General features: G+C 36.8%; 2 protein-coding genes and 1 pseudogene across 2 annotated transcripts; all 3 read right to left on the bottom strand.

Moving 5' to 3' along the window:
• Nucleotides 1–1204: 1204 nt before the first annotated feature.
• LOC145575222 (protein FAR-RED ELONGATED HYPOCOTYL 3-like) lies at nt 1205–2327 on the bottom strand. Its single transcript, XM_081633118.1, has 2 exons — nt 2102–2327; nt 1205–1596 (listed from the first exon to the last, which is right to left on the bottom strand). Exons 1-2 carry the CDS (start codon nt 2325–2327, stop codon nt 1205–1207), a joined length of 618 nt encoding a protein of 205 aa, XP_081489244.1.
• Nucleotides 2328–2360: 33 nt separating this feature from the next.
• LOC145575221 (protein FAR1-RELATED SEQUENCE 8-like) lies at nt 2361–15433 on the bottom strand. The gene is made up of 2 exons (XM_081633117.1): nt 15275–15433; nt 2361–3374 (listed from the first exon to the last, which is right to left on the bottom strand). Exons 1-2 carry the CDS (start codon nt 15431–15433, stop codon nt 2361–2363), a joined length of 1173 nt encoding a protein of 390 aa, XP_081489243.1.
• A 7645-nt stretch (nt 15434–23078) lies between these two features.
• LOC145575219 (DNA-directed RNA polymerase I subunit rpa49-like) lies at nt 23079–25572 on the bottom strand (annotated as a pseudogene).
• Nucleotides 25573–26608: the final 1036 nt, after the last annotated feature.

Here is a 26608-nt window from a genome sequence, read left to right as displayed (position 1 = left end):
AAAAATGAGGTACCCATCCAATGTCAAATGGTTTACAAAAAATGGCCATAACAACCACCAATTTCTAATCCCAGAAGTTATTTAATTTAATCAAATTTTGACCTTTGAGATGTAGTTGAGGGAGGAGTAGCAGGGGGTCTGGGCCGTGGTAATATCGAAACAAATCCACCTTGTCTAGCAGCGGCCGACAGTGGAGATGTGGGGGTTTGCCAGCCATACATTCCAACTGGGATCTGACCATGAGGGAACTGAGGGTATGGAACATAGTAGACCTATTGTGGTGACATTTGTGAGCCATAGAATTGCTGACCTCAACCGTCAACTGTAGTGAAGTACCCAATAGAACCATCCCCATCTGTCATGTGAATCCCACCAGAAGAATGTAGGTTGGGCGTAGGCATATTGTAAGGAATATGCCCTGCATGAGCCTAAACAGGAAGCAATATAAACACACATCAATCAAGGAATAATATAAACGAACATAAGCCACATGAAGGTGCAGGTATACCTGCATTGCTGCAACTTGCGCTGGGGTAAGTTGGGATTGAGAACCGTTGTTGCACCTAGCCTGTGTGGTCTTTGTTGTTCTGGCCTTCTTTGGTTTCTCAAGGCAAGACTTGTACCTCGAGTCTGTGGTCCGATGTGAAGGCCTCTTTGGTATAGGAGGGTTTTTCACATGATCAGAACCTTGACCTCCGTCACAACTGCCTTGTGCTTGAGTGGAGGGAGTTGACTCCTTCTCACCATATACAGATGAAGGAGTGCTTACCACACCTCCCTGACCTCCCTTCTTTGCAAGCACAACAATCTTCTCCTGTACTTGCAAATTAAGTAACTGAAGGGCTTGTATAACAACTGTTGTAGTTTCCCGGTACCCCGATGCTTTTGAACACAGAGATCCAAACTTCACCATCATTTTATCATACCTACACACTTCTTCAGTTTTGCTAGGGTCATGGTACAAGACCTTTACTCTAGTGTGCTGCCGTATAACATCTTTCCTCCAACGCCGAAGAATGAACTTGTCTGGTATCTCGTAGTAGTTGCTCATCTCATAAACCTTTATTATGCGACGACAAATAATCCCATGACATTCAAAGAGGTGATAGTCACAGGTCACATCCTTGGTTGAGCTGTCAAAGACAAGCTTGCACTCTTGCTTCCTCGTAGAAGGTTTTTCTTTGTTGGAACCTTTGGGCTTGTACTACACTCTTTCCTCAAAAACATGCTCAGTTACGGTTTCTGATATCTGAGTTCTATAAATCCCACTCACATACATTACATGGTTGCACTCTCTTTGAACCTCCTTAAATTTGGCATCCGTGTATATCTTTTGAAATATCAACTCAGCCGGAAAATCGGAGTGTGCCGGACGCAAAAACCTTTTGCAATTGTCATCAGCCCTTTTCTCACTTGTGCATCTAACCTCCAAGGCGTCACAATACCTCTCCACAAACTCACACAACAGAGTGTGCTTACTCAAATAGCCATCAAAGAACCTGTGAATACTCTCAACCCGCTGAGTTGTTTTCATGCCTGCCCAAAACAGATGTTTCAAATACGCAGGAACCGATATATCACGTTCATCCCACAACCCTACAAATTATGATCAACACAAATGTGTGAACAATCAATCAATGCTTCTTCATAGACTCTCTCAGATTATGATCAACAGAAAAAATAACATCAAATTCTGGACAAGATTAAGCACTCCCTATAAAAAGCTCCAGCAGCAAATATGCCCAAATAAAACCAGCACCAGTTCACATATGCAGGCTATGAAAAGAGTTGACATATGCAGGCCTTGGCATGTGCAAGCCATGATTATGGAATAAAAAAAAAAAAAAAAAAAAAAAAAAAAAAAAAAAAAAAAAAAAAAAAAAACCTTTGCAAAACAATACCACACAGCAGCATATGCACAGCTTAAGTAAATAAATCAATAATACAGGACGGCATATGCACATATCCAATGTTATGGCAATTCTTCCCAACAACAGAACAATAATTAACAAGAAACTACAGAGTGTCACTCAGGTATACCACAGATTACATATTATCTAGCATAGACAAACATGGATTCAATAAAATGCAGCACACACACCTTGCAACCAGTCATCATCTTCTAGTTCATTCTTCTTTAGAACCTTTGGCCAATTTGTCTCAAACTCTTCCCGATCTAAGCTGTCATAGATTACATGCTCAAGGTCGTCGTGAATTTGGGTATAATTAGGAAGCTTCCCAAGTTTCTTGGCAAACTTATGTGTGATGTGCCAAATACACCATCGATGAGTGGTGCCTTTCATAGTCACCTTCAAAGCTTTCCTCATTGCCGGATCTTGATTGGTTAGTATACTAATTGGTTAATTTTCACCCATACACCTCAACCTATTAGAGAACACCCACTCAAATGTTTCTGCGGTCTCGCGAGAAACCAATGCACATTCGAACAATATCGTTTGACCGTGATGGTTTACCCCCACAAAATTACAAACGGGGAGCTTGTATTCGTTGGTCAAGTACGTCGAATCAAAACACACAACATCACCGAACTCCTCGTATGCAGCCCGGCTCCTAGCATCTACCCACAACACATCTTGGAGCCTCCCCAAATCATCCACACGATGTGTATGAAAAAACTTTGAATTATCATCCATCATCCGCTTGAAGTAAGCAAACATTGCCTTGGCATCACCTTCTTCAAATATGATTTTCCTTTGCTTTGCAACCTCATTATGCAAATCCTTTTCAGTAAATTGCATCTGATCCCTCCCATTCCTTTGCCTAGCCATGCAATTGTATATCTTTGCAACCGGAACACCCGCCTTCCGATCATTCAATACTTGCCGAACAATGTATGGGTTGTCCATTAGGAACTTCTTCCTAAACTTAGTGATGTTCTTGGACTTCCCCGGTGTGGGCTTGTGCCCTCTATGATCTAGGAAGGCTTTATCAATTACCCATTCACCAACCTCATTCACCTTTGCATATAACTTCACAGGGCAATCAACTTTTTTACTCTTCCGTTTGACACAAACTTCCTCTGATAATTGTGAATCGGAGATAAGAGAACCAGTTTTCTTGCTCCGTCTACCAGGCATACCAAAGCATTCACACGTCCAAGTCACACTACGCTTGTCCTTTGCATTAGACCCTTTTCCTACTGTGGCTCCACTTGAACGCACAACCCTAAACCCTTCTTGCCTACTGTAGTTCCTGAAATATGAGTCTATTTTCTGCCAACTATCAAACACCATTCCAACATTGGGTGGGGGTAGGGAAACTGTAACATTTGCAACCTCTTCGATCTCAAAACTTATTGCCACACTACCCTTTCCTTTAGTAGGAGTCTTGTAAGACTCTTCTCCAACATTGACCTTAAACAAGTAAATTAATTCACATATTTAATTACACATAAACTACCTTACCATCACACATAAATTATCTACCATCATGCAATGGTTAATTAATACTTATATCCGGCCCACAATCCCTCTACCCACCCCACAATGCCCCACTAACACACACAAACACACTAAAACACACTGACATGCACAGCCACCATGCACAACCATCTACCCTACCATGCTACAGCTTCTACACAGAGAAAAGAGGAGCATAGAGTAAAGAGCAAAGAGAGAAGGCACAGAGCACTGCCCACTAACACACACAAAAAGCACTGCACTTTCAAACCTATACTTTGAATACATTGAACAAATCGTGACAATAACTTGAGCTATGACTAAACACTGAAAAGTAATGCTCCCCCAAGGACAAGACACAACCCAATACATAGAATCAAATACATACAGTAAAAAAGAATCAAATACACATTCATATACATAAATAAATACATACACACAATGATAAAGAATCAAATACATGGACCGAGAGGCGAATATTTATACAACACTACCAATATTATAAAGTATATAAACAGCACCTGCCTCTAATTTTTACCATACGACTCCATCTCACGATTCTCACACCTTTTCCACATAACATTTCCAAACCAGCTCAACAAAATTCCACAATTAATCTTCCCTAACACTGATTCAACAAAGTTAATTCTACTGAAACCCTAGAAATTTAAATTTAGTACCACTTACCTCATTTAACAATTCTTGTAGGGCTAGCGCTGTAGACACCTAATTTTTGCCTTTTGGCCCAAAAAGGAAGTGCGATGATGTTACAAAAACCCGTTCTTCATGCTAGATCAAAGTTGAACTGTTTATGGACTACAAAATGCATTATGAAGTATGTTAAAACCCATATTTGAGAACAATTTTATCTTAGAGCCTTGTACGATTACTAATTAGGCCTAAAACATGTTCATACATGTTTAAACTTCATTAATAAACGGACCTAAATGCGTCAAATGCAATGATTGGATCTAATGGAACCTACATTGTTGAAAACCGAGCCAAATAGATAAACCAACCATGAAATTATCATACAACGCCTATACATGTGGATAGCCCTTTCAAAGTTCTTTCCAACGGTATATTATAAGCCCAATTCCGAGCCAAAACGAAGACGTTTTGATCAAAACACTAAACCGGGCCCTAAAACCAACATTCTTACACTCCAACGGCCATAACATTTTATCCATAACATATTTTAACCTAATTCTAACGGCATTGGAAAGTCAACATTCAGAGATTTCCAATGATATCTCACACGCCTTAATCCGACTCCACAATCAAAAGTTATGGAAGTTTTAAAAACGAGTTTTCGTATAAGGCAAACCGCAAACCAGCGCAACTCAATCAGTTGTGCGCGCCTAGCGCACGCGACTCATTGAGATGCACGCGCCACCTGACGGTGTGGCTCTAAAACCCTAAACCTAGATCCCTACGCCTATAAATAGGGGTCTTCGTTCAGCTCTAAACGGACAGAAAAATCAGTATACTAAACCCCAAATTCTGAAAACCCTAATCTCTCTCAAACCTTCTTACTATCATACTACTTTTCCCTCTTTCTTCCCAACTACTCTTCAACCCTAATCCATCCATTGAAGCTCTTGAAGGTACGAAGAAGAAAGAAATTCCATAAACGCATAAGATGGAGATTTAGCATAAAAGAAGAACGGTTAGTTTCCTGAGCACTTAAATAAATCACTTTTCTTTTATTGTTTAAATAACTTTAATTAATTAATTAGTGTTGTTTGATCACTTTAAACAAACTTTTAATTAATTAATTCACATAGTACTCTTTCATTAATCAAGACTAGAATTTGAATAATTAATTGTTGTTTTATCACTTTAGACAAGGCGAATATTGTTTATTTATTGTTCTTTCACGAATATTGATTAAATAAGAATAACGACTTTTGCAATGTAATTCCTACATCATTAATGCGTGTAAATAAAATCAACTAACTTAGTTTTAGGTATCGCGTTTCATATATTGTTTGGTGATGAAATTGTGAAAAAGGAAGAGCTAGTACAGGCCGCACTAGGGCTAGAATAGCGATTCCTCCCTAAAAGGAACGTTATTTTAGTACCCTCACCCTCGAACTCATTTCTGGTTTATGTAGACCAATTTGGGCATGGGGAAACTTACGATTCGTGCTAATTATCCCATGAACTCCACATGGGAGAAAGGAACGAACGAGGTTTATGAGTTTTCCTAAAACTCATTGGCGACTCCCTACTTGTTTCTTATAAAAAAAAAAGCGTGATGACAAGATCAATTCTAATTCAAGGTCCCCCAAACAGTCAAGAATTCAAATCCTAATACACCCTAACAAGTGTAAAGTCCTAGGCTTCTAAAGGGCCAATGGGAAACTAAGGAGAAGATCCCCTACGATGGGAACACCCTCCTTATAGTGGCGACTCCACTGGGGACTTAGAGGTTACAAGATTAGTTCTTAGTTATGGTCCAAGGTTTCCAACACTAGGTTGCCTATGGGTTGTAACGGGAATTAACTTGGATAATCTCTAGTTAGAGAGCGAGACTTGAACGCATAATATCTTTCTTTTGCACAAAAGTAAAAACCAAACAAGCAACATTGCATCATGCATAAGCATAGCACACTTTAACCATTGGGGATTGGCTCATTGATTAGGGGCTGCCAACGTTAGACTTCTATCTCGAAATCAATAACAATCATCCCACCCATATCGCCAACAAAATGTTGGGAGGGCTATGTCATGGGTCAACACGTTGAGTGATTGATTCATGCATCGTCTCTTAAGATATGGTACCCTTGGACACCCAAGCCTTGACCTTAGAATGACATTGTGTGCTTTGACGGTTCCTTTTATGTGCTTATGTGACTACATGAATATGTGCTTCGTGTCTAATCTAACTAATTCCAACTTGTTACCTAGAGATATAATTAAAAAAAAAATCGCAAAAATTGTGGTTCGGAAAAAAAAAAAAAAAATTTCTTTTTATCGTTCTTTTTGCGTTTTCGCAAAAATAAAATAAAATAAAATATGTCGAACCTACCAAGTGGCACGTGCAACTGTCAAATTTGCGTGCGCCCTCCAAGCGCAAGTTCAAAATTTGCGTACGGCACCTCCGCGCAACTCTGTGTCATGTGCGCGCCAACTGTTCAACGTTGACTTTGACTCGTTACGAGCAATATCATACAGAGAAAACGATATTACCGCTTCAAGGTTAATCGTTAAGTAGGTGCTAAAAGTATCTCTTTGGCTAACAACGTTGTCTAACTTAATTACCTTTACTTTGATCGTCGTTTTCGTTTTTTTTTTTTTAAAAAAAAAATCGAAAGAAAAATGTTTTTTATCGTTCCTTTTGCATTTTCGCACAAAAAAAAATTCAAAAAATGTTTTTTATCATTCTTTTTACGTTTTCGCAAAAAAAAAAAACGCATGTGGATGCACTTTCCACCATAGCGCAAGACGGAAAATTGCGCGCGATACTATTTTGATTATAATGATTCGTTTACGTACTTTATAATCGAACTAATGACATTACTTCTTATGAGGTTCGTCATTAGAAGTTCGCATCCCTTAATAGGACGTCATCAATATGTTTATTCTTAAATGTGCCTATTTCGTGTTCATCATGTTTTAGTTGTAATTGATCAACCTTGATTTAAAAGTATAATTTATTTACATCTTCTATGTTTAAAAAGAAAATCCCGAGAACCTTACTTGGGATGTTTGCTTCACACAAAAAAAAAAAAAGAAAAAGAGAGAGAGAAATAGAACGAAAAAATTGTTCTTTTTTTTTAAAAAAAAAAAAAAAAAGTATGATACAAAATTTTTTTTTATTATAATTCTCAAAAAAAAAAAAAGAGAAGATAATGAATGATAAACCGAGAAAATGATTTAATTATTTCTTGGATTTTACATTCGGAGGCCATCATTCTTTTTAAGCAAATAGTAAAATATTATCCTTTAAAGATGAGCAATATGAGAATCATAATTGAAAAAAAAATGATATAGATCTCTATTGCAATCTAAGTGATCAACAAATACCATAGTATATTTGATCATTTTAAGGAGTATATTCGGGTTGATTAATATTCCTAAAATTTGATGAGCATTTTCAATCCAACTTTCTTGTCTTTCTCTTCTACCTTTTTCGAAAACAATTCATTTAAAGTAAAATCCTAAGATGATTACCTTGTTGAAGTCAACACAAATCGTGACATTCCATTAATAATTGTTCGTGAATTTTTTGACATTCTTCATCAAGAAACTTGCTTAAAGTGAATTCGTATTACAAGGATTAAAAAAAAAGAAATAAAACAATCATTTTGACTTTGGTTCATTGTTTGAATTCTTGGCAGAAAAGGTTTAAGTGAACGCGCTCAATTTCTCGTGATACACATTACTAGATCATCTTCCACATTCGCATACTAGTCCAATCATGGGTGACAAAGCAGCATTGGAGAAACTTAGAGAGGAACTCCAAAACCTAAAGGGCCTACGAGAAGAAGAAGCCCAAATGAAGGCTCATAAAAAAGCAGAAAAGGATAAAATAAAAGAAGAAAAAGAAAAAGAAAACATTATGCAAGAAAAAGCAAAAGCCGAAAGAGTTGAGGCCTTGGAGAAACTTGTCCTTCGAGCTAACTCAGGGAATAAGTACTTCAATTATGAGCTTGCACAACAACCTAGTGGCAAGATTCTCCCAGAAAAGTTCTTAACTACGGATTTGCCAACCTTTAAGGTTACAGACAATCCTATGACTCACTTAATGAGCTTTATTGGAATTATGGCATTGAAAGGGGTTGAGCCAAGCCTATATGCGTGTACTTTTCCTCTTTCATTGGACCCAACTACTAGATCATGGTTTTATAACCTCGATGCAAAACGAACTTTCACTTGGAGTGACGTTGTAAAAGCGTTTTTAACCCAATATGGAGATAACATCGAGCTCACAACTACCTTACACGATCTCGAATTGCTTAAGCAAGGGGAAGAAGAAGGCTTCATTGACTTCTTTTCCAGGTGGCGATCAAAGGTTGCTCTTATTCCACAAAGATCTCCGGATCATGAACTTATCCCAAAGTTCATAGACAATATGTCTCCACCATACAAGTGCCATTTACAATACCTTGGTTTAGACACATTTCAAAAAATCTATACTGTGGGAATATTAATTGAAAAAGGGACTTGATAAATGAAACCATGAATCATATAGATGGACTTGATTTTTAGAGAGGAGTTCACCTATGTCGAAAACGGACAAAGCTCGAAGACGCAATCTCAAGAAGTTGTCAACAATTCAAGATGTAGCACCCTAGGTCTTGTTTTGTTTCTTTCCTTTGTTTTTTTTTATGATAGACTAAGAGATTCATGCTATCGAATCTACTTATTTTGTACTCTCATTAATTAATGAATAAAAAATATATTTTCAAGTACGTCTATCTTGTTCTCTTTTCAATCTCTTTATTGTTATTGACTTGAATTAAATAAAACATATACATACAAATAGGCAATATCAAAAGGCATACATACTCAACACTTTAAGAATCTTGATGAGCTTTGGCTTATAAGATGTATTGAATGAAAAGAGGCCCATCTTAGGCCCACAAAGAAAGGATATGATGATTTCACTAACACAGGAGGCAACTTGAAACTCCACAAATATAATCCCATGTTCTTAACCTTAGAGAAAATCCATGTTTTTGGCAACCCTTTTGAGCCTTGTCAATTGAGCCTTAGTTATTCAACCTACATTATTCCATACCTTGGGATGGGAATGGTTCAAAGATACAAATAGGAAATTGGGGGAACGAAGCGTAAGAGGGGGACACAAAGTTAGTCTAAACCCAAAAGGAAAGATCAAAAAATCGTTCCAAACCCAAAAAAAAACTTGTCAAAAAAAAAGAGAAAAAAAAACAAAAGAGAGATGACAAGGAAAAGGCACCTAATGTAGGAAGTTGTCACACAAAGCAGAAAGGTTTAAATTTGGGAAGCACCAAAAGTAAGGGATTTTGGGAGTATACTTGAGCCTGTCCATTGTTCATAACCCTAAGCCTAGCCACGTTACGACTTTGGAAAGGCCCTCCTTGAGTTAGACCATAACCATATACCAAAAACATCATTCCATGAAAATATGGCCAATCTTAGGCCTTTGCACATATGGACCTACTATTGAGTAGTTATGCCCATATATAAAATGCATGAAGTGTTGAGTTATGATTACAAGATCATATAAAAAAAATTCAAATGATTTGGATGATTTGATAGCCATTAGCTTGATTACATCATGTTAGTAAAGCAATCGAATCAAACTAAATTCGATGTTTTCCATATCTTTTGCAAAAGAAAAATGAGATGATTATCACTTAAAAAAAAAATCATCTCATTTTCTTTAAATAATAAGGCTATTTATTACCAAGGTAATTTAGGTTCTATATACATTGCCTAGAAAAAAAAAGAGTTAACACAATAAATTGATTTGATATATCGACAGCCTTGACGTCAACTTCAGATGTCTTTTACAACTCTTGAGCATTGGTCTTCTCACTTATCATGAGCAACTAATATGTTTGCTTGCTTGGGATATCTCCATCTTCTCTAAGCAAGGAACATTGATTGAACATGATCGCTACATGAAAAAAATGATCGTTATCGCTATCACACGTATAACTCACTGCCAAGTTATCACGATAATTCAAATATTAAGTCAATAATCCTTGCTTTTCGAAAACATTTCTAACTTTCTTTCTTTATTCTTCTATGGGAAAGTTGGATTTCCCTTCCTTTTTATACAAATCCGTCTTTTTTGTTCATTTCTTTTTTAGGGGGTAAGTCGGGATGATCCCTCCCATTTGGCAACTAAAATACTCGAAAAATAGTATCAATTTTTCGCTCTTTGCCTCAAATTGGGGGCTTAAAAAAACCAGGACATCCCCACTTATCTCTATTTATAGATTGGAACACGCTATTTATGCTGCGAAATCAATGTCATGCGAAGCTTATTACGAACCATCTTAATAACTTTAAATGACAAAGGGAAGAATACCACTTCCTATTATTTGACCAAGATAATTAATTATGTTACTTGATCAAACAATTTATGATAAACATATGCAACATTCCGCAAATTGGAAATACAAATATTTGGGCCTCAAAAAAAATGAGAAACATCCCCTAGCTTATGTATACATGAATTCCAAAAGCCACCTAAAGTCTACGCTTGGGGGCTTCAAATTAAAAATATAGGTCTCACCTTAACTTTCATTTTGAAACGAGACCATATTTTGGGAAAGTGATTCAAATAATTTTATAAATTATTCTAACCCTCCATCAAACCTAAGTTTGGTAAATATTCATTTTCAAACTACGTCATCTTTTAATTGGAAGAACTCCACTTTCAATTAGCAAAATATGACAGTGATGACAAACACTAAAAAGAAAAAAAAACATAAACAAAATCAGATATACGAAAGTTTGCTCAATGTTGAAATAAGTTGCAAATTACAACTTACCTTCATCAATCTTGGACAAAAAAAGTCACGCTCAATTACGAGCTAGACTTTTCTTTCCATTTTGGGTCCAGTTTTTAAAATAATATGATTATATATTTTGCCTACTAGAAAAAAATTGCTTTTCAAAACAAACTTTCATTTAAATTATTGGACCCTTTTCAAATTTTGAATTCTAGTTCGAAACAACATGTTTCTAATAAAAATAGTATTCAAAATTTCCTTTTTGAATTTTTGTTTTCTCAAATAAATAAATTTTCAGATTCTCAATATCCGTTTGGATAATACATGTATTTCCAAAAGGAATGAATTAAGATTTGACTTCTTCTTGACTCGAACTTGTTCTCCTTCAAATATTGGCTAAGGGATGGTAAACGAACCACCTACAAGACCAAAATCAAAGATTGATAAGAACGAAGAAAATATTTGATGTTCTAAATCAACTTTGAGAATAAAATCACCGCAATGATCTTTACAAACGTTTAGACATTAGGTAAGATTTCCAAACCTTAGACACAATTATTTTTGGTCTATAAACAAGCAAATAACTAACTTGCTTTCTTGAAAATGACTTTAACTAAAATGCAAAAGCCATGTCATTACCCTGAATATCTCAAAAACAAAAATAGGATATATACATAGGTCCATCTCAATATCATGATTGTATGAATGGCCTAAACAATAGCAAGTCATTAGAATTACCCTAAATTGGGGGCTCCAAGACTTGTGAAATAGCAATAATGCGCATAACCCTACACATGGGGGCTCCAATATCAACAAAAAACAAAATGAGATATTCATGACATTCGAGCTACTTTCGAGAATCGCCTAAATAGTTGTAGATCTCGAGCCTTATAATTTTCAAATGCATCGCAATGATTTAATAATCATTTTTTTCCTTTGAAAATTAAGTTTGCAACTGAACTTGGCCATGAAACAAGTTACATATTCGAGCCATTTTCAAGTTCAACTTCAAGAACTAATCTTAGTGCATAATTGTTGTTTCAATACTTCAATTTACTCTAGAGATTAAAGAGTATGACTAGTATATAGCAACAAAATCATGATACTTGCTCATACGAAAGTTTAGTAATCAATCATTCATCCTGAAAATTGTATCAAGACACATTATTAACATAAGACAAACAATTTCATGAGTTAGAATGTAAACAAAAGACTCCTAAATTCGAAATTAAGGAATCTTCATTCTAAATTATTCTCCATTGTTGCACACATTGGAATTTCGCAAGGAGGATAACATCTACTTTCTCGAGCATCAAAACAGTGACAAAATTTGAACTTAAAAGAAAGAATTCAAAAGTAGCAAGAATAGACGAAAAATTTGAACAACATTTCATTTTTCCCCTTATTTGTTCTAATGAATGACCAATATTACTAGACTTAGCAAATTTCTTTGTTAAACTATGAATGGTCAAAACACGATTTAAACACACTAGTTTAATCGTTTCCAAGATCCTAGTTGTTATCATAATAAGACGAAACACGGGATTTCTAGACCCATTTCACGCAACATGAAGGGTCTAATTATTAAAAAACAAACAATTCATCGAAGTCACCTAACATTGAGGGCTACAATATTCGAAACATAAAATGGGGGCTCAAAAGCCCGAAGTATAGCCAAACTGTTCCAGTTCGATGATCTCTTCAAGAATTTCCTAAAACTAACTAGTTTTGTTGAAATCTTGAAATCACAGTTTTATAAGTGAATAATAATAACCATCGGTTATTTTTTATCATTGATAAAACCAATTTTGCAACTTACGCATGAAAAGAAAAATGAGTCGCAAGAACAACTTCATGCTATTATAAAAGTTCAAAATTTCATTTATAATTTTAATGCATAATTGTTGTTCTAAACACTTCAATTTCCATTAAAATTAACAAGTATAGACTATGTGAGCAAAAAAGAGAAATAAAGTTCAAGCACAAAGTCAAAATTAGAATGAACAAAAAGAACACATATATGCTTGACATGCTCATATAGGATCAATACTTTACAACTTCACATGAAATTTGTTGCAATATATTTCTTAAAACAACGACAAACAAACAAATTCATGAAAACAAGTCGAATCAAAAACCCCAACTTCAAGTTAGGATTCTTCATTCGATTTCTCCATTTAATTAACCAAGATCATAGTCTGGTAAAATAAAAGGAGCAAGATTTACTTTCCTTAGCTTTAAACGACAACCAAAAAATGGGAAGAGATCAAAATTGGAGAAAGAGGAGAAGAAGAAAGCGAGCTGCAGATCGCACTTCTCCAACTCTTTTACTAATTCAAATGTTGCGCGCAACTCATTAAGTTGCGCGTGGCATCCTAGCGCAACCTAGTTTCTTGCGCGCGCCTAGCCTGCGCGACTACTGTGTTGCGCGCAGACACTTGTCACTTAAAAGACCAGTACTCAGATTTTGATCCGTTTTGAATTTTTCCCAACAGTTTTGTACGTTGTTAGACGTAATAACGTGCGAATTATCGAAATCTTTTAAAATTGCTTTGCATCCAGTAGTTTCTTTTCTTCTTTGATATTTTTTTGCATCATCTTGCATGCACACCGTGCTTTGTGCCTTCCTAAGAATACGTTTTGAACATTGGTAAAAGTGTCTTAAGATGTTCCGTAGTGGTGCTTTACGTAAAAGCTCCCATAGACAGGTTTGTCATTTTACTATACTGATGTTATAAATGTCCGGCTTTTCTTCTTTTTTCACGTCCAAAGCAAAAAGGAAGGCGTCATCATGCAGCGTAAAAATGCATGGCGTATCGTACAACGTAAAATTGTATGGCGTAGGTGTTGCGTAAAATTTCACTTCAGCCCAAGCTTTGCGAGATCTACCTCTCAGAACTAAAAAGTAGAGGATTACTTTAGGCGTTAACTCACAAGTCGACAGGCGTGCCGAACCATCAGGAGCAGACACTTCTTGATTGGAAGCAAATACGGTAGTTAGTGAGCTTACTGGCTTACCGGACAGTTAGGGTGTCCGTCCACCTCCTGTATAAAGAGCAATGAGACGATGTCGCACCTATGTAGTCACGTGCCCCCAGTCCTGAGACACGTGTACTCATCTTGTGGACAAAACTACTGAGAGAGTTGCTGACTTTTTTCTTTCTCACTGGATTTGGATATGTACCTCCAGTCCTGAGACATGTATTTCTATCTTGTGGACATCCGGCTCGAATGCTGAAACATTTAGGCTCGAATGTCGAAAACACCTTTTTCATATTTTTACTTTGTTATAGTCAGGCTAAAGTTTCAATGACATATCGAGGGACTTTAGACCAACGATGACATGATTGGGAGGACATCATCCCCTTTTAATCCTTTTTAAACCGATCTCTTCTCATGACATGACATCACCCAGAACACCTTTACTTGTAAAAGCGTTCTACAAATGCAAAGGATCAATCTAGATTCTTTAGCGCGTTAAGACATAGAAAATACTTTTTATAGCCTTAATAGCTACTTGTTTCAAACACTTAGCGAATCAAGGATCGTTTTAACATCCTTAACATTTTTGAAAGATTATCTATTCTTTGAGAACTTCGCAGAATAAGTCTCGGATTTATTTCCTTGACTACTTTGATCATCGTCTATTCTAGACTCGATCAAAGTGGGGGCTAACTGTAGACACCTAATTTTGGCCTTTTGTCCCGAAAAGGAAGTGCGATGATGTTACAGAAACCCATTCTTAATGCTAGACCAAAGTTGAAGTGTTTATGGACTACGAAATGCATTATGAGGTAAGTTAAAACCCATATTTGAGACCAATTTATCTTAGAGCCTTGTCCGATTACTAATTAGGCCTAAAACGTGTTCATACATGTTTAAACTTGATTAATAACGGACCCAAATGCCTCAAATGCAATGATTGGATCCAATAGAACCTACATTGTTGAAAACCGAGCCAAACAGATAACTAACCATCAAATTCCCATTCAAGGCCTATACATATGGATAGCCCTTTTAAAGAGCTTTCCAACGGTATATTATTAGCCCATTTCCGAGCCAAAACGAAGAAGTTATGATCAAAACATTAAACCGAGCCCTAAAACCGACACCCTTACACTCCAACGGCTATAAATTTTGATCCATAACATATTTTAACCTAATTCTAACGGCATTGGAAAGTATACATTAAGATCTTTTCAATGATATCTCACACGCCTTAATCCGACTCCGAAATCAAAAGTTATGGAAGTTTTAAAAACGCATTTTCGTATAAGGCAAACCGCAAACCAGTGCAACTCAATCAGTTGTGCGCGCCTGGCGCGCGCGACTCATTGAGATGCGTGCGGCACCCAGCGCATCATCTTCTTCATCCAGCTCTCTTTGGTGGTCCATTACGTCTTCAATTTTCTCTGTGTATTCTCGCTTGCCACCTCCATCGCCGCCTTCTACTTCGCCATGCTCAGAAGCATCGACTACTAATTCACCACCTCCATCACAATTCTGGAAATCGTCTGTTAAAAGCCAATCATCCAACACCAACATCTTCCTCGCCATTTTCAGGCTCTTACTCGAGCTCCTCCAGTTGGTGAGGGAGGTGAACTCTAGCTTCAACAATGGTGAAAAGTAAAAAATGGTTAAGATAAAAAAAGATATAAGAAAGGTTAAAGTAAAAAGGGAGAAAAATTACAAAACAAAGGCTGTAAAAAAATTGTATACACATGTATTCTACTATGCCAATATACCCCGTATTTCCTTTTTTTTTGGATTATACATCACTTTTCCTGCAGCAAGGGCCCACCCCGCCTTTTAATCACCACCATTCCGTTTGTTATGCATTTCTTCGTGCATAAGGAAACTCCAAAATTAAAGGACTCTGACTGACTCTAAAATTAGTTTAGCTCCAAAATTAAAGGCTTAATCCTAGGCCTAACTGACTCTTGTACGTAGTGTATACTCTGACTTTTGGTAAAGGAAAGGTCAAGTAATTACATTCCATTCTCCTTCATGTATCAGATTAAGGTTTCGACCTTGGCTTCACCTCCCTAACAAACGCCCACCTATCTCTACTCTTCCGCTGCTCATAATGTCTTCTGACTCATCCAAATATCATCCCGCTCTCACCATCACAAATGTCAAATCTCTTATTCCCGTGACATTAGATGACCAGGACATGTATCACTCTTGGGCTACCTTATTCAAGGTCCTTGTTAGGGTCCATGATTTACATTATCACATTATTCCTCCTACGGAGGCAACGGAGATTGCTGCTTATCAAGCCACCAAGGCCGCGGACCCGGCTCTATGGAAACGTCTTGATGCTGCTGTTTTGAATTGGATTTATGGTAACATATCCATCGATCTCCTTAATTCCATTCTTCTCAAAGACGACACCGCTCAAGGGCCTTGGGCTCGTCTTGAATCCCTGTTTCAAGATAACAAAGCTTCTCGTGCAACCCATCTTGAGGAGGAACTCGCCGATCATGAATTTGAGAATTTTACCTCAATTGATTCTTACTGTAATCATATTAAGTCCCTTGCTGACCGACTTACTGACGTTGATGCTCCTATTTCGGACAGCAGGTTTGTTCTCAAACTCACCGCCGGCTTACCTGAAGCCTATGCCGGTACGGTGGACATCATTCATAACCAAGAGCCTCTGCCTTCATTTGAAAGCTGTCGTTCTCGGCTTAAACTTGCTGAACGTACGATTAAAAATCGTTTAGCAAAGGAGGGTGGGTCCGGCCACCGGAACCAAGCTGCACTCGTGACCACCACCGGTGCGGGTAGCAGCTCTGCTTCTTCTTCTCCATCCCGTACCTGATCTTCTAATTCTAAAGGAGGAAAACAAAAAAAATCAAATTCCTCTAAAGCTTCTGGGAAGGGCCGAAATTCCCAAAACTCTCCTCTTGGGGCCCAACAACAACCACCTCTTAATGGCCCACATGTGCCATTTAATTGGCAACAACAATCTTGGGCTCTTTATGCACCTTGGGTTGGTCAGTGGCCCACTCCTCCTCCCTGCCCATATCCGACCTCCTCCTGGGCTCCTAGACCAGCAGCAGCTCAGTCCTCTGGGCTCCGTCCAACTGGGCCTGGCATCTTAGGCTCACTACCCCAGGCTTATAGTGTCATAGCTCCTTCTGGCAGTTACTCTCCAACGGACATCGAGGCGGCCATGAATGCTCTTTCATCATCCTACACTCAACCCGACGGAAATTTCTACATGGACACCGGAGCCACAGCTCATATGACTTCGGATCAAGGTATTTTTAATTCTTATTTTAATTCGAGCAATAAAAATCATAACATTGTTGTGGGTAGTGGTCATTTAATTCCAATTATCGGTCACGGTAGTACAACTTTGCCATTACCTCACCCACCTTTTCACTTGCAAAATATGTTACATGCTCCTAAATTAATTAAGAATTCACCATTGATAACTCGGTTTCCGTTGAATTTAACCCTTTTGGCTTTTCTGTGAATGATTTACAAACGGGAGTCAAACTAATGAGATGTGACATTGCCGGTGACCTCTATCCTATCTTCTCAAAAACTTAAGCCAATCCTCCAGTCAATAATTCAACTTTTACTGCTATTTCTTCCGATCTTTGGCATAATCGCTTAGGACATCCCGGTGATGCAGTTCTTCGATCTCTCAGTAGTAATAAATTAATTGATTGTAATAAGGCTTGTAAAACTTTTTGTTCATCTTGTTCTCTAGGAAAGCTTTCTAAGTTTCCTTTTTATGATTCTATATCAAACACTGTTTTTCCTTTTGATATTATTCATAGTGATCTTTGGACTTCACCTATTGTGAGTACTTCCGGCCATTGTTATTATGTGCTTTTTCTTGATGATTACAGTAAATTTTTGTGGACTTTCCCTATTGCTAAAAAATCCCAAGTTAAACACTTATTTAAATCTTTTCACTCCCTTATAAGTACACAATTTAACTGTAATATTAAGACCTTTCAATGTGACAATGGCACAGAATATATCAATGGCACTTTTAAAGAGTTTTTTTTTATCACCATGGTATGCTATTTCGCCTCTCCTGTCCTCACACCTCACCTCAAAATGGAAAAGCAGAACGTCACATAAAATCAATAAACAATATAATACGGACCTTACTTGCTCATGCTTCTTTACCTCTCTCATTTTGGCATCATGCTCTAGAAATGGCCACTTATCTTCTAAACATTCTTCCAACCAAAATTTTAGGATTTAAGTCACCAACTCAAATTCTATATCAATGTGATCCCATATACTCGAAATTACGTGTTTTTGGTTGTCTATGTTTTCCTCTATTCCCGTCCACTTCTATTCACAAATTGCAACAAAGGTCCACTCCTTGTGTCTATCTTGGTCCTGCTCCAAATCATAGAGGGTCAAAATGTTATGATATGTCTAATGGCAAGATTATTGTATGTCGTCACGTTAAATTCGTTGAACATGAATTCCCTTCTTCAAAAATTCATACTCCTCGTCTTGATGATTACAATTTTCTTGATGAAAATCAATTTCACCATCATATCCATCACACCCATACCCCCCCACCTAATTTGGAGCAGCCCAATCCCTAAGTAGAACCAACTGGCCCACCACCTTCTCCCCCTCATGTTGCTGGGCCGCCACCCAGCCCACCTCACTCTCCTCTCCTTTCGACTGGGCCACAGTCAAGCCCTTCTTTCTCATCACCTAGCACTGTCCATCTCCACGGAACCGAAGAGTAGCCCAGTTCGCAACCTACCTCACCCAACCGAACTGGGCCGGCCCATCAGACCACTACATATCAGCCAACTCCCACTCTCACTCTTCCCTCACATCCCATGACCACTAGAGCTCAAAATGGAATCTACAAGCCCAACTCCAAATATTTTTCCAACCTTGCTGCCATGACTACCACTAACATATCTCCCTTACCCAAGGACCCGGTTAGTGCTATTCGTGACCCTAATTGGAAATCGGCAATGTTAGATGAATTTAATGCTCTAATTGAAAATAAAACATGGGAATTGGTACCTCGACCACCAGAAGTGAATGTTATTAGATCTATGTGGAATTTTCGTCATAAAAAGAAATCTGATGGTTCTTTTGAGAGGCACAAAGCCCGTCTTGTAGGTGATGGCAAAACTCAACAGCAGGGTGTTGATTGTGATGAGACTTTTAGCCCGGTTGTCAAGCCGGCTACCATTCGTACTGTCCTTAGCATTGCTATCTCTAAATCTTGGCCTATTCATCAGTTAGATGTCAAAAATGCTTTCTTACATCGTTATCTCAATGAGACTGTCTACATGCATCAACCTATGGGGTTTCGTGATAAGACTCATCCTGATCATGTGTGTTTACTAAAGAAATCTCTCTATGGCCTCAAACAAGCTCCCGGGGCCTGGTATCATCGTTTTGTAGATTTTGTAGCCACTATTGGATTTTCTCACAGTAAATCTGATAACTCATTGTTCATTTACAGACAAGGCTCGGATGTGGCATATATCTTATTGTATGTTGATGATATTATCCTTACAGCCTCTTCTGACAGGTTAAGAAAGCAGTTCATGGCTCTTCTGAGTGGCGAGTTTGCTATGAAGGACTTAGGTCCTCTCAGTTTCTTCTTAAGGACTGCTGTATCCTGCGATGCTAATGGTATGTTTTTGTCTCAATCACAACATGCCACAGACATCATAGAACGGGCTGGTATGGCTAATTGCAGCCCTTGTGCTACTCCTGTTGACACCAAGCCTAAACTCAGTGCTTCGGCTGGCTCTACTTGTGAGGATCCCTCCAAATAACGCAGTTTGGCTGGTGCTTTACAGTATCTTACTTTTACCAAACCAGACATATCTTATGCAGTGCAACAGGTTTGTCTTCATATGCATGATCCAAGAACCGAGCATATGAATGCTCTCAAGCGTATTATACGGTATTTACAGGGTACTCTGTCTTATGGTATTCACTTATATAAATCCTCTCTCAGTAAGCTTATTTCTTATACTGATGCTGATTGGGGAGGATGCCCGGATACTAGACGATCTACTTCCGGCTACTGTGTTTATCTTGGTGATAATTTGATTAGTTGGTCGTCTAAAAGACAACCAACTTTATCGAAATCCAGTGCTGAGGTCGAGTATCGAGGAGTTGCCAATGTTGTTTTCGATTCATGTTGGATCCGAAATTTATTACTCGAGCTCCATTGCCCTATTCATAAAGTTACCCTAGTTTATTGTGATAATGTGAGTGCCATTTATTTATTAGGAAATCCGGTACATCATCAACGTACCAAACATATTGAGATGGACATTCATTTTGTCGGGGAAAAAGTCGCAAAAGGCGAGGTACGAGTCTTCCATATTCCCTCTCGTTATCAGATTACAGATATTTTTACAAAGGGATTACCTTGTGTTCTATTTGAAGATTTTAGGGCCAGTCTCAGCATTCGTGATACTCCCGTTTCGACTGCGGGGGTGTGTTAGAATATATGATAATATATTCTGATTTTATTGTATATCCTTAATTAGTCATGTATTTATCTTGTGCATAATTATAGGATATTTAGCTGTAGTTTAGCTCCAAAATTAAAGGCTTAATCCTAGGCCTAACTGACTCTTGTACGCAGTATATACTCTGACTTTTGGTAAAGGAAAGGTCAAGCAATTACATTCCATTCTCCTTCAATTTGCTTAGTGGTTGCCCGCACGAAGATGCCAATTCAATTCCCTATTTTCTTTAAGATATTTTCATTCATGAATTCAATAGGTAGTTCTAGGAGTTCCACCCAAACAGGGGAAACAGAACATTTTTCTTCTGACGGTTTAAAACTCGCCTTCCATTGTTGTACTGCAATGAAGGATCCATTCATGAACCAGGTACCTGTCGCAAGAATGCGATCCGCATCAACTTTGTCTTCAAGTTTGGAAATGAAGAATCCTTTTCCAATTTGGGAAGGAGTAAACCTTTCCTTTTGGTTTCCACATTCTGTGGATATCTTGGATATAGTAGTCTGTAGAGAAGGACTTCCTATTTGCTTCTAATATGATGGCGTTTGCCCATGGTAAGCATAATGAATTGTATTCCTCAGGGGACACTGCAACGAAGACGTCATTGTCCTCATCAAAAGCGGGGGGTGGTGAAGTAGCAGGGAAGGTTTGGAGATTGAGGGGTTTAAGATGAGTGTTGTTTGATTGGAGGGCTTCTTTGAAGGGGTAGATGGGAGTATGGGGAGGGGGTTGTTTGATAGTTTTAGGGGTGGGATTGGTGGTGTTGGGGGTGGGTCTGGGGGTTTGTCTGGGTTTCGGGAGGACTCTCTTTCACTAGGTTTGTCTCTCATCTTTTTTCTAATATTCAAGTCACTCCATTTGTTTTAAAATATTGCAACATTATTTCGGATATTTAAAATTTTAAAAGAAAGAAAATGTATCATATTTTTATCTATCATTGTTGGTTGTTTGAGTGTTTCCCTTGTAATTTTGTTTCACGTGATTATATAGTAGCCTTAAAATTGGGAAACAATAGTGTTATTAGATACTTAGATGTTCCATAATTTTTTTAGAAAATATCTTGTATAAACTTTTATGGCATTTCTATAGTAACTTCTCAAAGAGTATAATTTATCGAACACTACACAATGTTTCCATGCATTACACAAGTCCAAATACTAGTTTCTAATCATGAAAGAGGATATTCAAGCATTAAGCTCAACCAAAGATAAAACACTTGTGGGTGTTAAGGAAAAAGTTCTACCAGTCAATTACTAAAATATCAAACCTCAATTGACCGTGACATGATTGTTGCATTATTACTCTCTTTCGATTTAACTGTATTGCATGTTGCATTATATTACTCCCTCCGTTATCTAATAAGTGTTATACTTATTAAATTCGGTCATATTTTAATAAGTGTTACACTTTTATTTTTGGCAAAAAACTACATTTAAATATTAAATCTCTCTACTCTCATGGTCCTCACCCAAACCCACAACTACTTTTTTATTATATTTTTCCTCTCACATTCATTACTTTTCAATAAACTATTAACTCCACTACCTTTTTTTTAAAAAAAACTTTAATACTCCAACTTCCCCACTTACCTCTTATTTTAGTTAAGTCAATTAAATTATCTAAAACTATATGGCAGTCGAAGTGTAACACTTATTAAAACACCTTAGGGAGTATACTAATACCAGCATATGATTTTAAGATTGCTCTTTATATAAGATTCAATTAACTTTTAGCCCTTTATAGAAGTGTATACAAACAACTGAAGAAGTATTTGGAATAAAAGAAAGTTACTAACATTAGTGTTGGTGCACTGGTGCAGGTATGAATTTGGCAACGAACGCCCAAGCGACGGTGAGAAAGTTGATCAATGCAGCAATAATGGAGGGTTTAAACCTTGATGTCAATGTCTTTAACCATGTTGACACCTACAGGCCACCTTCAAGTCTGTCAATTAGCTTATGTTGGCTATGTATATTTGCCCATGTTTTTTTGTAATAACTTCTAAATCAGCTACTATATGAATAAAGTGAATCTCATTACATTGTACTCGTAATAATTTTTAAATATCAAGGACATAATTTTTTGTAAACTTGATATATAACTGTGAAAGCTTAAGGCAAATGCAATAACATCCCATGTGACTATGATATAATTATGAAAGATGAAGGCAATTGCAATAAATAGAAGAGAAGGTAAGAGTGTATGATTTCAAAGCAAAATTAGTAGTAAGGGCTTTATATTTAATCCAATAAGTAATTATTTTCCAGACTTGATAAAACAGCATATGCATATAAATAATCTTGACAAGAGGATCCAAAAAACAGAGTAAAGCACATTTTTTTCACTTCAAATTTGTAAAACAGATTTTTCTTTTGAATAGAAACAGTGTAAGGCACGTTTTTTTCATTTCAAATCTGTAAAACAGAATAATCTTTTAAATAGAAATAGAGTAAAGCACGTTATTTTAATTTCAAATTTGTAAAACAGAATGTAAAGCATGTTTTTCCATTTCAAATCAGTAAAACAAATTTTTTTAAAAAAAAAACACAAATTAATTGTTGGATTGATTTGTATATATGTGCACTTAGCTCAAAAACATAAAATGATGAAGCCATCATAGTTAGGACAATCCTACAATTTTCATCCATCCTTGCAACAAGTCAGTAACTTTTACCTTTCATTCATAGCAGAAGCCATAATTACATCTACCCTATTCTCCTCTTCCTCAGTGTTGGGAACTTGAGAAGAATAGGAAGGGTAGCAATAGTCGCTTTATTTCTTCTTGCAAACTTACAGCCCAAATTCTCGAAATAAGGTCTTAGACTCAAAGCAGACATCTTCAGATCCTTTGCAATATCAGTAAAATCAGTCTCAAACTCATTAACAAAAAAGGTGAGAACCAGCACATAGCTCATGAACGAACCTATTTTGTCATCCGCTATCCTGTTTTTATCTGAATCGACAAACGTTTTATTGAACTTCTGCAACAGAATTCTTGGGAGGTATTTTCTATTCTCAGAAGATTTGCCGCTGCCACCAGCAGAATTCATATTCTTGAAGTTTTTTAGTTGAGAAATATATAATAAGATGCCAGCAAGCCTTCTTTACTGTGCTTCATCCTGCAGCATCAAGAATAGAAAAATAACGTACATATTTAGGAAAAAGAAGTTCTAATAAGATAACCCAATTTCAATATACAACTGCATCAAGTTCAAATAAGTAAATTTCAGTGAAAATAAAAGTATTTACCTTTTACAAAAACCTGGGTAAACATCTGGTTTTATCTTATGGCTAGATAACAATAGACCTGGCAATTCAGACCCAGACCCGATGACCCGACCCGAATGACCCGACCCATGACTCGAAATCGACCCGAAATCAGTAACCTGAAATTGACCCAAAACATGAATCAACCCAACCCGACCCATACCCGACCCGAAGTGGAACTGACCCGACCTTGACCTGAAACCCAAAATGACCCAACCCGAAACGACCCGACCCGAGATGACCCGACCCGAAGTTGACCCGAGACCCGAAACGACCCGACCCGAAGTTGACCGAGACCCGAAGTGACCCGAGACCCGAAGTTGACCTGACCTTTAACTTGAATTAATTGATCCAAATAGACTCGAAACCAGAGTGACCCAAACCAAAATTATCTTATACCTGAAATGACCAAAATTTATTTAAGTTAAAGACTTGACCTTAGCAAACCGAAATAGAAAAAAATTGCAATTAAATTGAATTAATTGACCCAAATCTATTTAAGCTAAAGGATTTTTTTTATCTTCCTATTGTTTTACTTTTATTTTTGTTTCTCTGTATTTTAGAATTTAGTCACTTTACCTTTTACTTATGGAAATTTGAAGGGAGTATTCCCGCTCATAATTACCTAATGAAATGCTTTTGGAGTTGTAGCCATTTGGGGGGAAGAATTTCCCACAATTTTAACCAAGTTTAAAGTTTTATTTTGTTTCCCTCTTGAATTTTCACTTTTAAGTTGTAACTTTGTTAAAATTGAAATTTTTAAAATTTTTAATTGATCAACAAGTGTGTCCGTAATTTTACATCTGAATATGAGAATATTTCACTTAATTAATAATACCTCCGTTTTTTTTTGTTGACACGTTTTGACTTTATTCACACACTCCTCTTTGACCGTATTTTGTGTTTTATATGTAATGAAAAATATAGTCATATAGGATCTTGAGTTCTTTAATTGGATAGTAGACTGGTAGATAGATACAAGCATAGTTGCATAACTGCAATAATTCACAATTCATTAGTTCATTATATACTAATAGTGATGAGACATCCTATGAAGTAATTTAAACCGGAGAGTCGGAGACTGAGCTATTAAGTAGCCCAGAAAAGGTTTAATCTAATCCTATCAAGTTTGAATTTGAGATCAAATTACCTTGAATAAGAAAAACCTTATTATGAGTGACATTTGAAAAAACTTGAACAAGAAAAACCTAATTATGAGGTATAAGTCGTATAACTCAATTAGTTAGAGCATCCCTCTTAGTTTCAGGAGATCCTGAAATTGATTCTCAATCTAAACACAAAAAAATAAAAAAATAAAAAGGTCAATAAAAGTCAAACAATTACTATATTTCGTGAAAAAAGTAGCCTTAATAAATGTACTGAGTTTTCGTCAAAAAAAAATAAATATATATACTGAGTTGAATTTAACCCAATGCATTGACCCGACCCGAAGTTGACCCGAAAATTGACCCGACCCAAACTGACCTAACCCGAAAATTGACCCGACCCGAACTCGACCCGATACCCGACCCGACCCGATTATCAGTCGACCCGAAATCTACCCGAAATGACCCGACCCAACCCGAACATGACCCGATAACCTTTTGACCCAAACTTAACCCCACCCGAAATGACCCGACTCATACCCGACCCGAATGACCCATTTGCCAGGTCTAGATAACAACACCTCCAAAATGCCTGTCACGTAATTATTTATCCTTTGAGAACAAAGTTATCAAGCAGAATAGCCTTCATTGGTGTTGTAGCAGAGAGATCATGCGGGGGAACATTGTCGTAAGTGTCCAAACTGGAACTTGCAATTGCTTTCTTGTCTATAGGAGTTGCCTCTAAAATACAGTTTATCTCAGGCATAGCATCTGGATCTTCCTTTCGACTTAGCCGCTTTACTTCCTTAACCTGCAACAGAGACATCTAATAATTCTAATTCCAAATCAAATCTGATCTAGCTTATACAAGTGTTCTAAACTGTATTATATACAGTCCAATACATGTTACCACTAATTTTGGAAACTTCTTACTCTCTTATTAGTAATGTGGATAGCTAAAATTACTAAATTACATGTGGCAGTTGTTTATCTTTGACTAATCCATATGTAAAGTTCATTAGTAATAAGCAATTCATCACTTGATAAATTAATAATTTGTCCCTCTGCCCAAATGGTACACATAGTACAAAAAAATTGTTGGATTTATAACAATTTACGAATTGCTAACTCAAATATTAATAAGGATTATAAGAAAGAATTCATATGGGTTACAACCCGAAATAACAAAATATTCTTCTTTGAATTAAATTACATCTCCTTATATCTCCCCTTTAATTTCTCTCTTATCATCTACCTTTTTTTTATCTCTCCTTCTTATCATTACAATGAAAAAAAACAACTCTATATATATAACTTATGAATTACTAAACAAACAAAGGACGAGAATTATTCTCATCTTGAACAACAACTTATTTAAGCCAATGCTATTAAAAACAATCTAACAATAAAAATGTTATTTTAAAGTTTGTATATTCAACACACCCCCTCAAACTTTAAATTTAATCCCGAGCATTTCTCTCAATCTATTGAATGTGTCTAGAGATAGAGGCTTCGTAAATATGTTTGCAACTTGCTCATCTATATTACAATACTTCAGTGTGATTGTTCGTTGTTTAACTTGTTCTCGAAGAAAATGAAATCGAGTATTAATATGCTTGCTTCTCCTATGTTGTACTGGATTCTTAGCAAGTTTTATTGCTGACATATTGTCAACATACACTATCGTAGACTCCTCTTGAGCATGACAAAGTTCTTTTAGGAGATTTCTTAACCATAATGCTTCACACACCGTAGATGAAGATGCTATATATTCTACTTCACTACTTGATAGTGCCACAACTGGTTGTTTTTTGGAACTCCAACTAAAAGCAGTTAAACCTAGATAAAATACATATCCAATT

The sequence above is a fragment of the Chenopodium album genome, chromosome 13 (genome assembly GCF_948465745.1).
Source record: "Chenopodium album chromosome 13, dcCheAlbu1.1, whole genome shotgun sequence".
Classification (NCBI taxonomy): domain Eukaryota; kingdom Viridiplantae; phylum Streptophyta; class Magnoliopsida; order Caryophyllales; family Amaranthaceae; genus Chenopodium; species Chenopodium album.
The sequence above is the reverse complement of the archived record's forward strand: the minus strand, read 5'-3'. Positions and strand labels throughout refer to the sequence as shown.

What these genes read in the sequence shown, in the direction of transcription:
- LOC145575222 (XM_081633118.1), bottom strand. Translation starts at nt 2,327, where the DNA reads ATGAGGAAAGCTTTGAAGGTGACTATGAAAGGCACCACTCATCGATGG. An exon ending in AGATGATGACTGGTTGCAAG is followed by an intron (nt 1,597 to 2,101) that starts GTGTGTGTGCTG and finishes CATAATTTGTAG; the next exon opens with GGTTGTGGGATGAACGTGAT.
- LOC145575221 (XM_081633117.1), bottom strand. Translation starts at nt 15,433, where the DNA reads ATGGCGAGGAAGATGTTGGTGTTGGATGATTGGCTTTTAACAGACGAT. An exon ending in ACACAGAGAAAATTGAAGAC is followed by an intron (nt 3,375 to 15,274) that starts GTAATGGACCAC and finishes TACTTGTTTAAG; the next exon opens with GTCAATGTTGGAGAAGAGTC.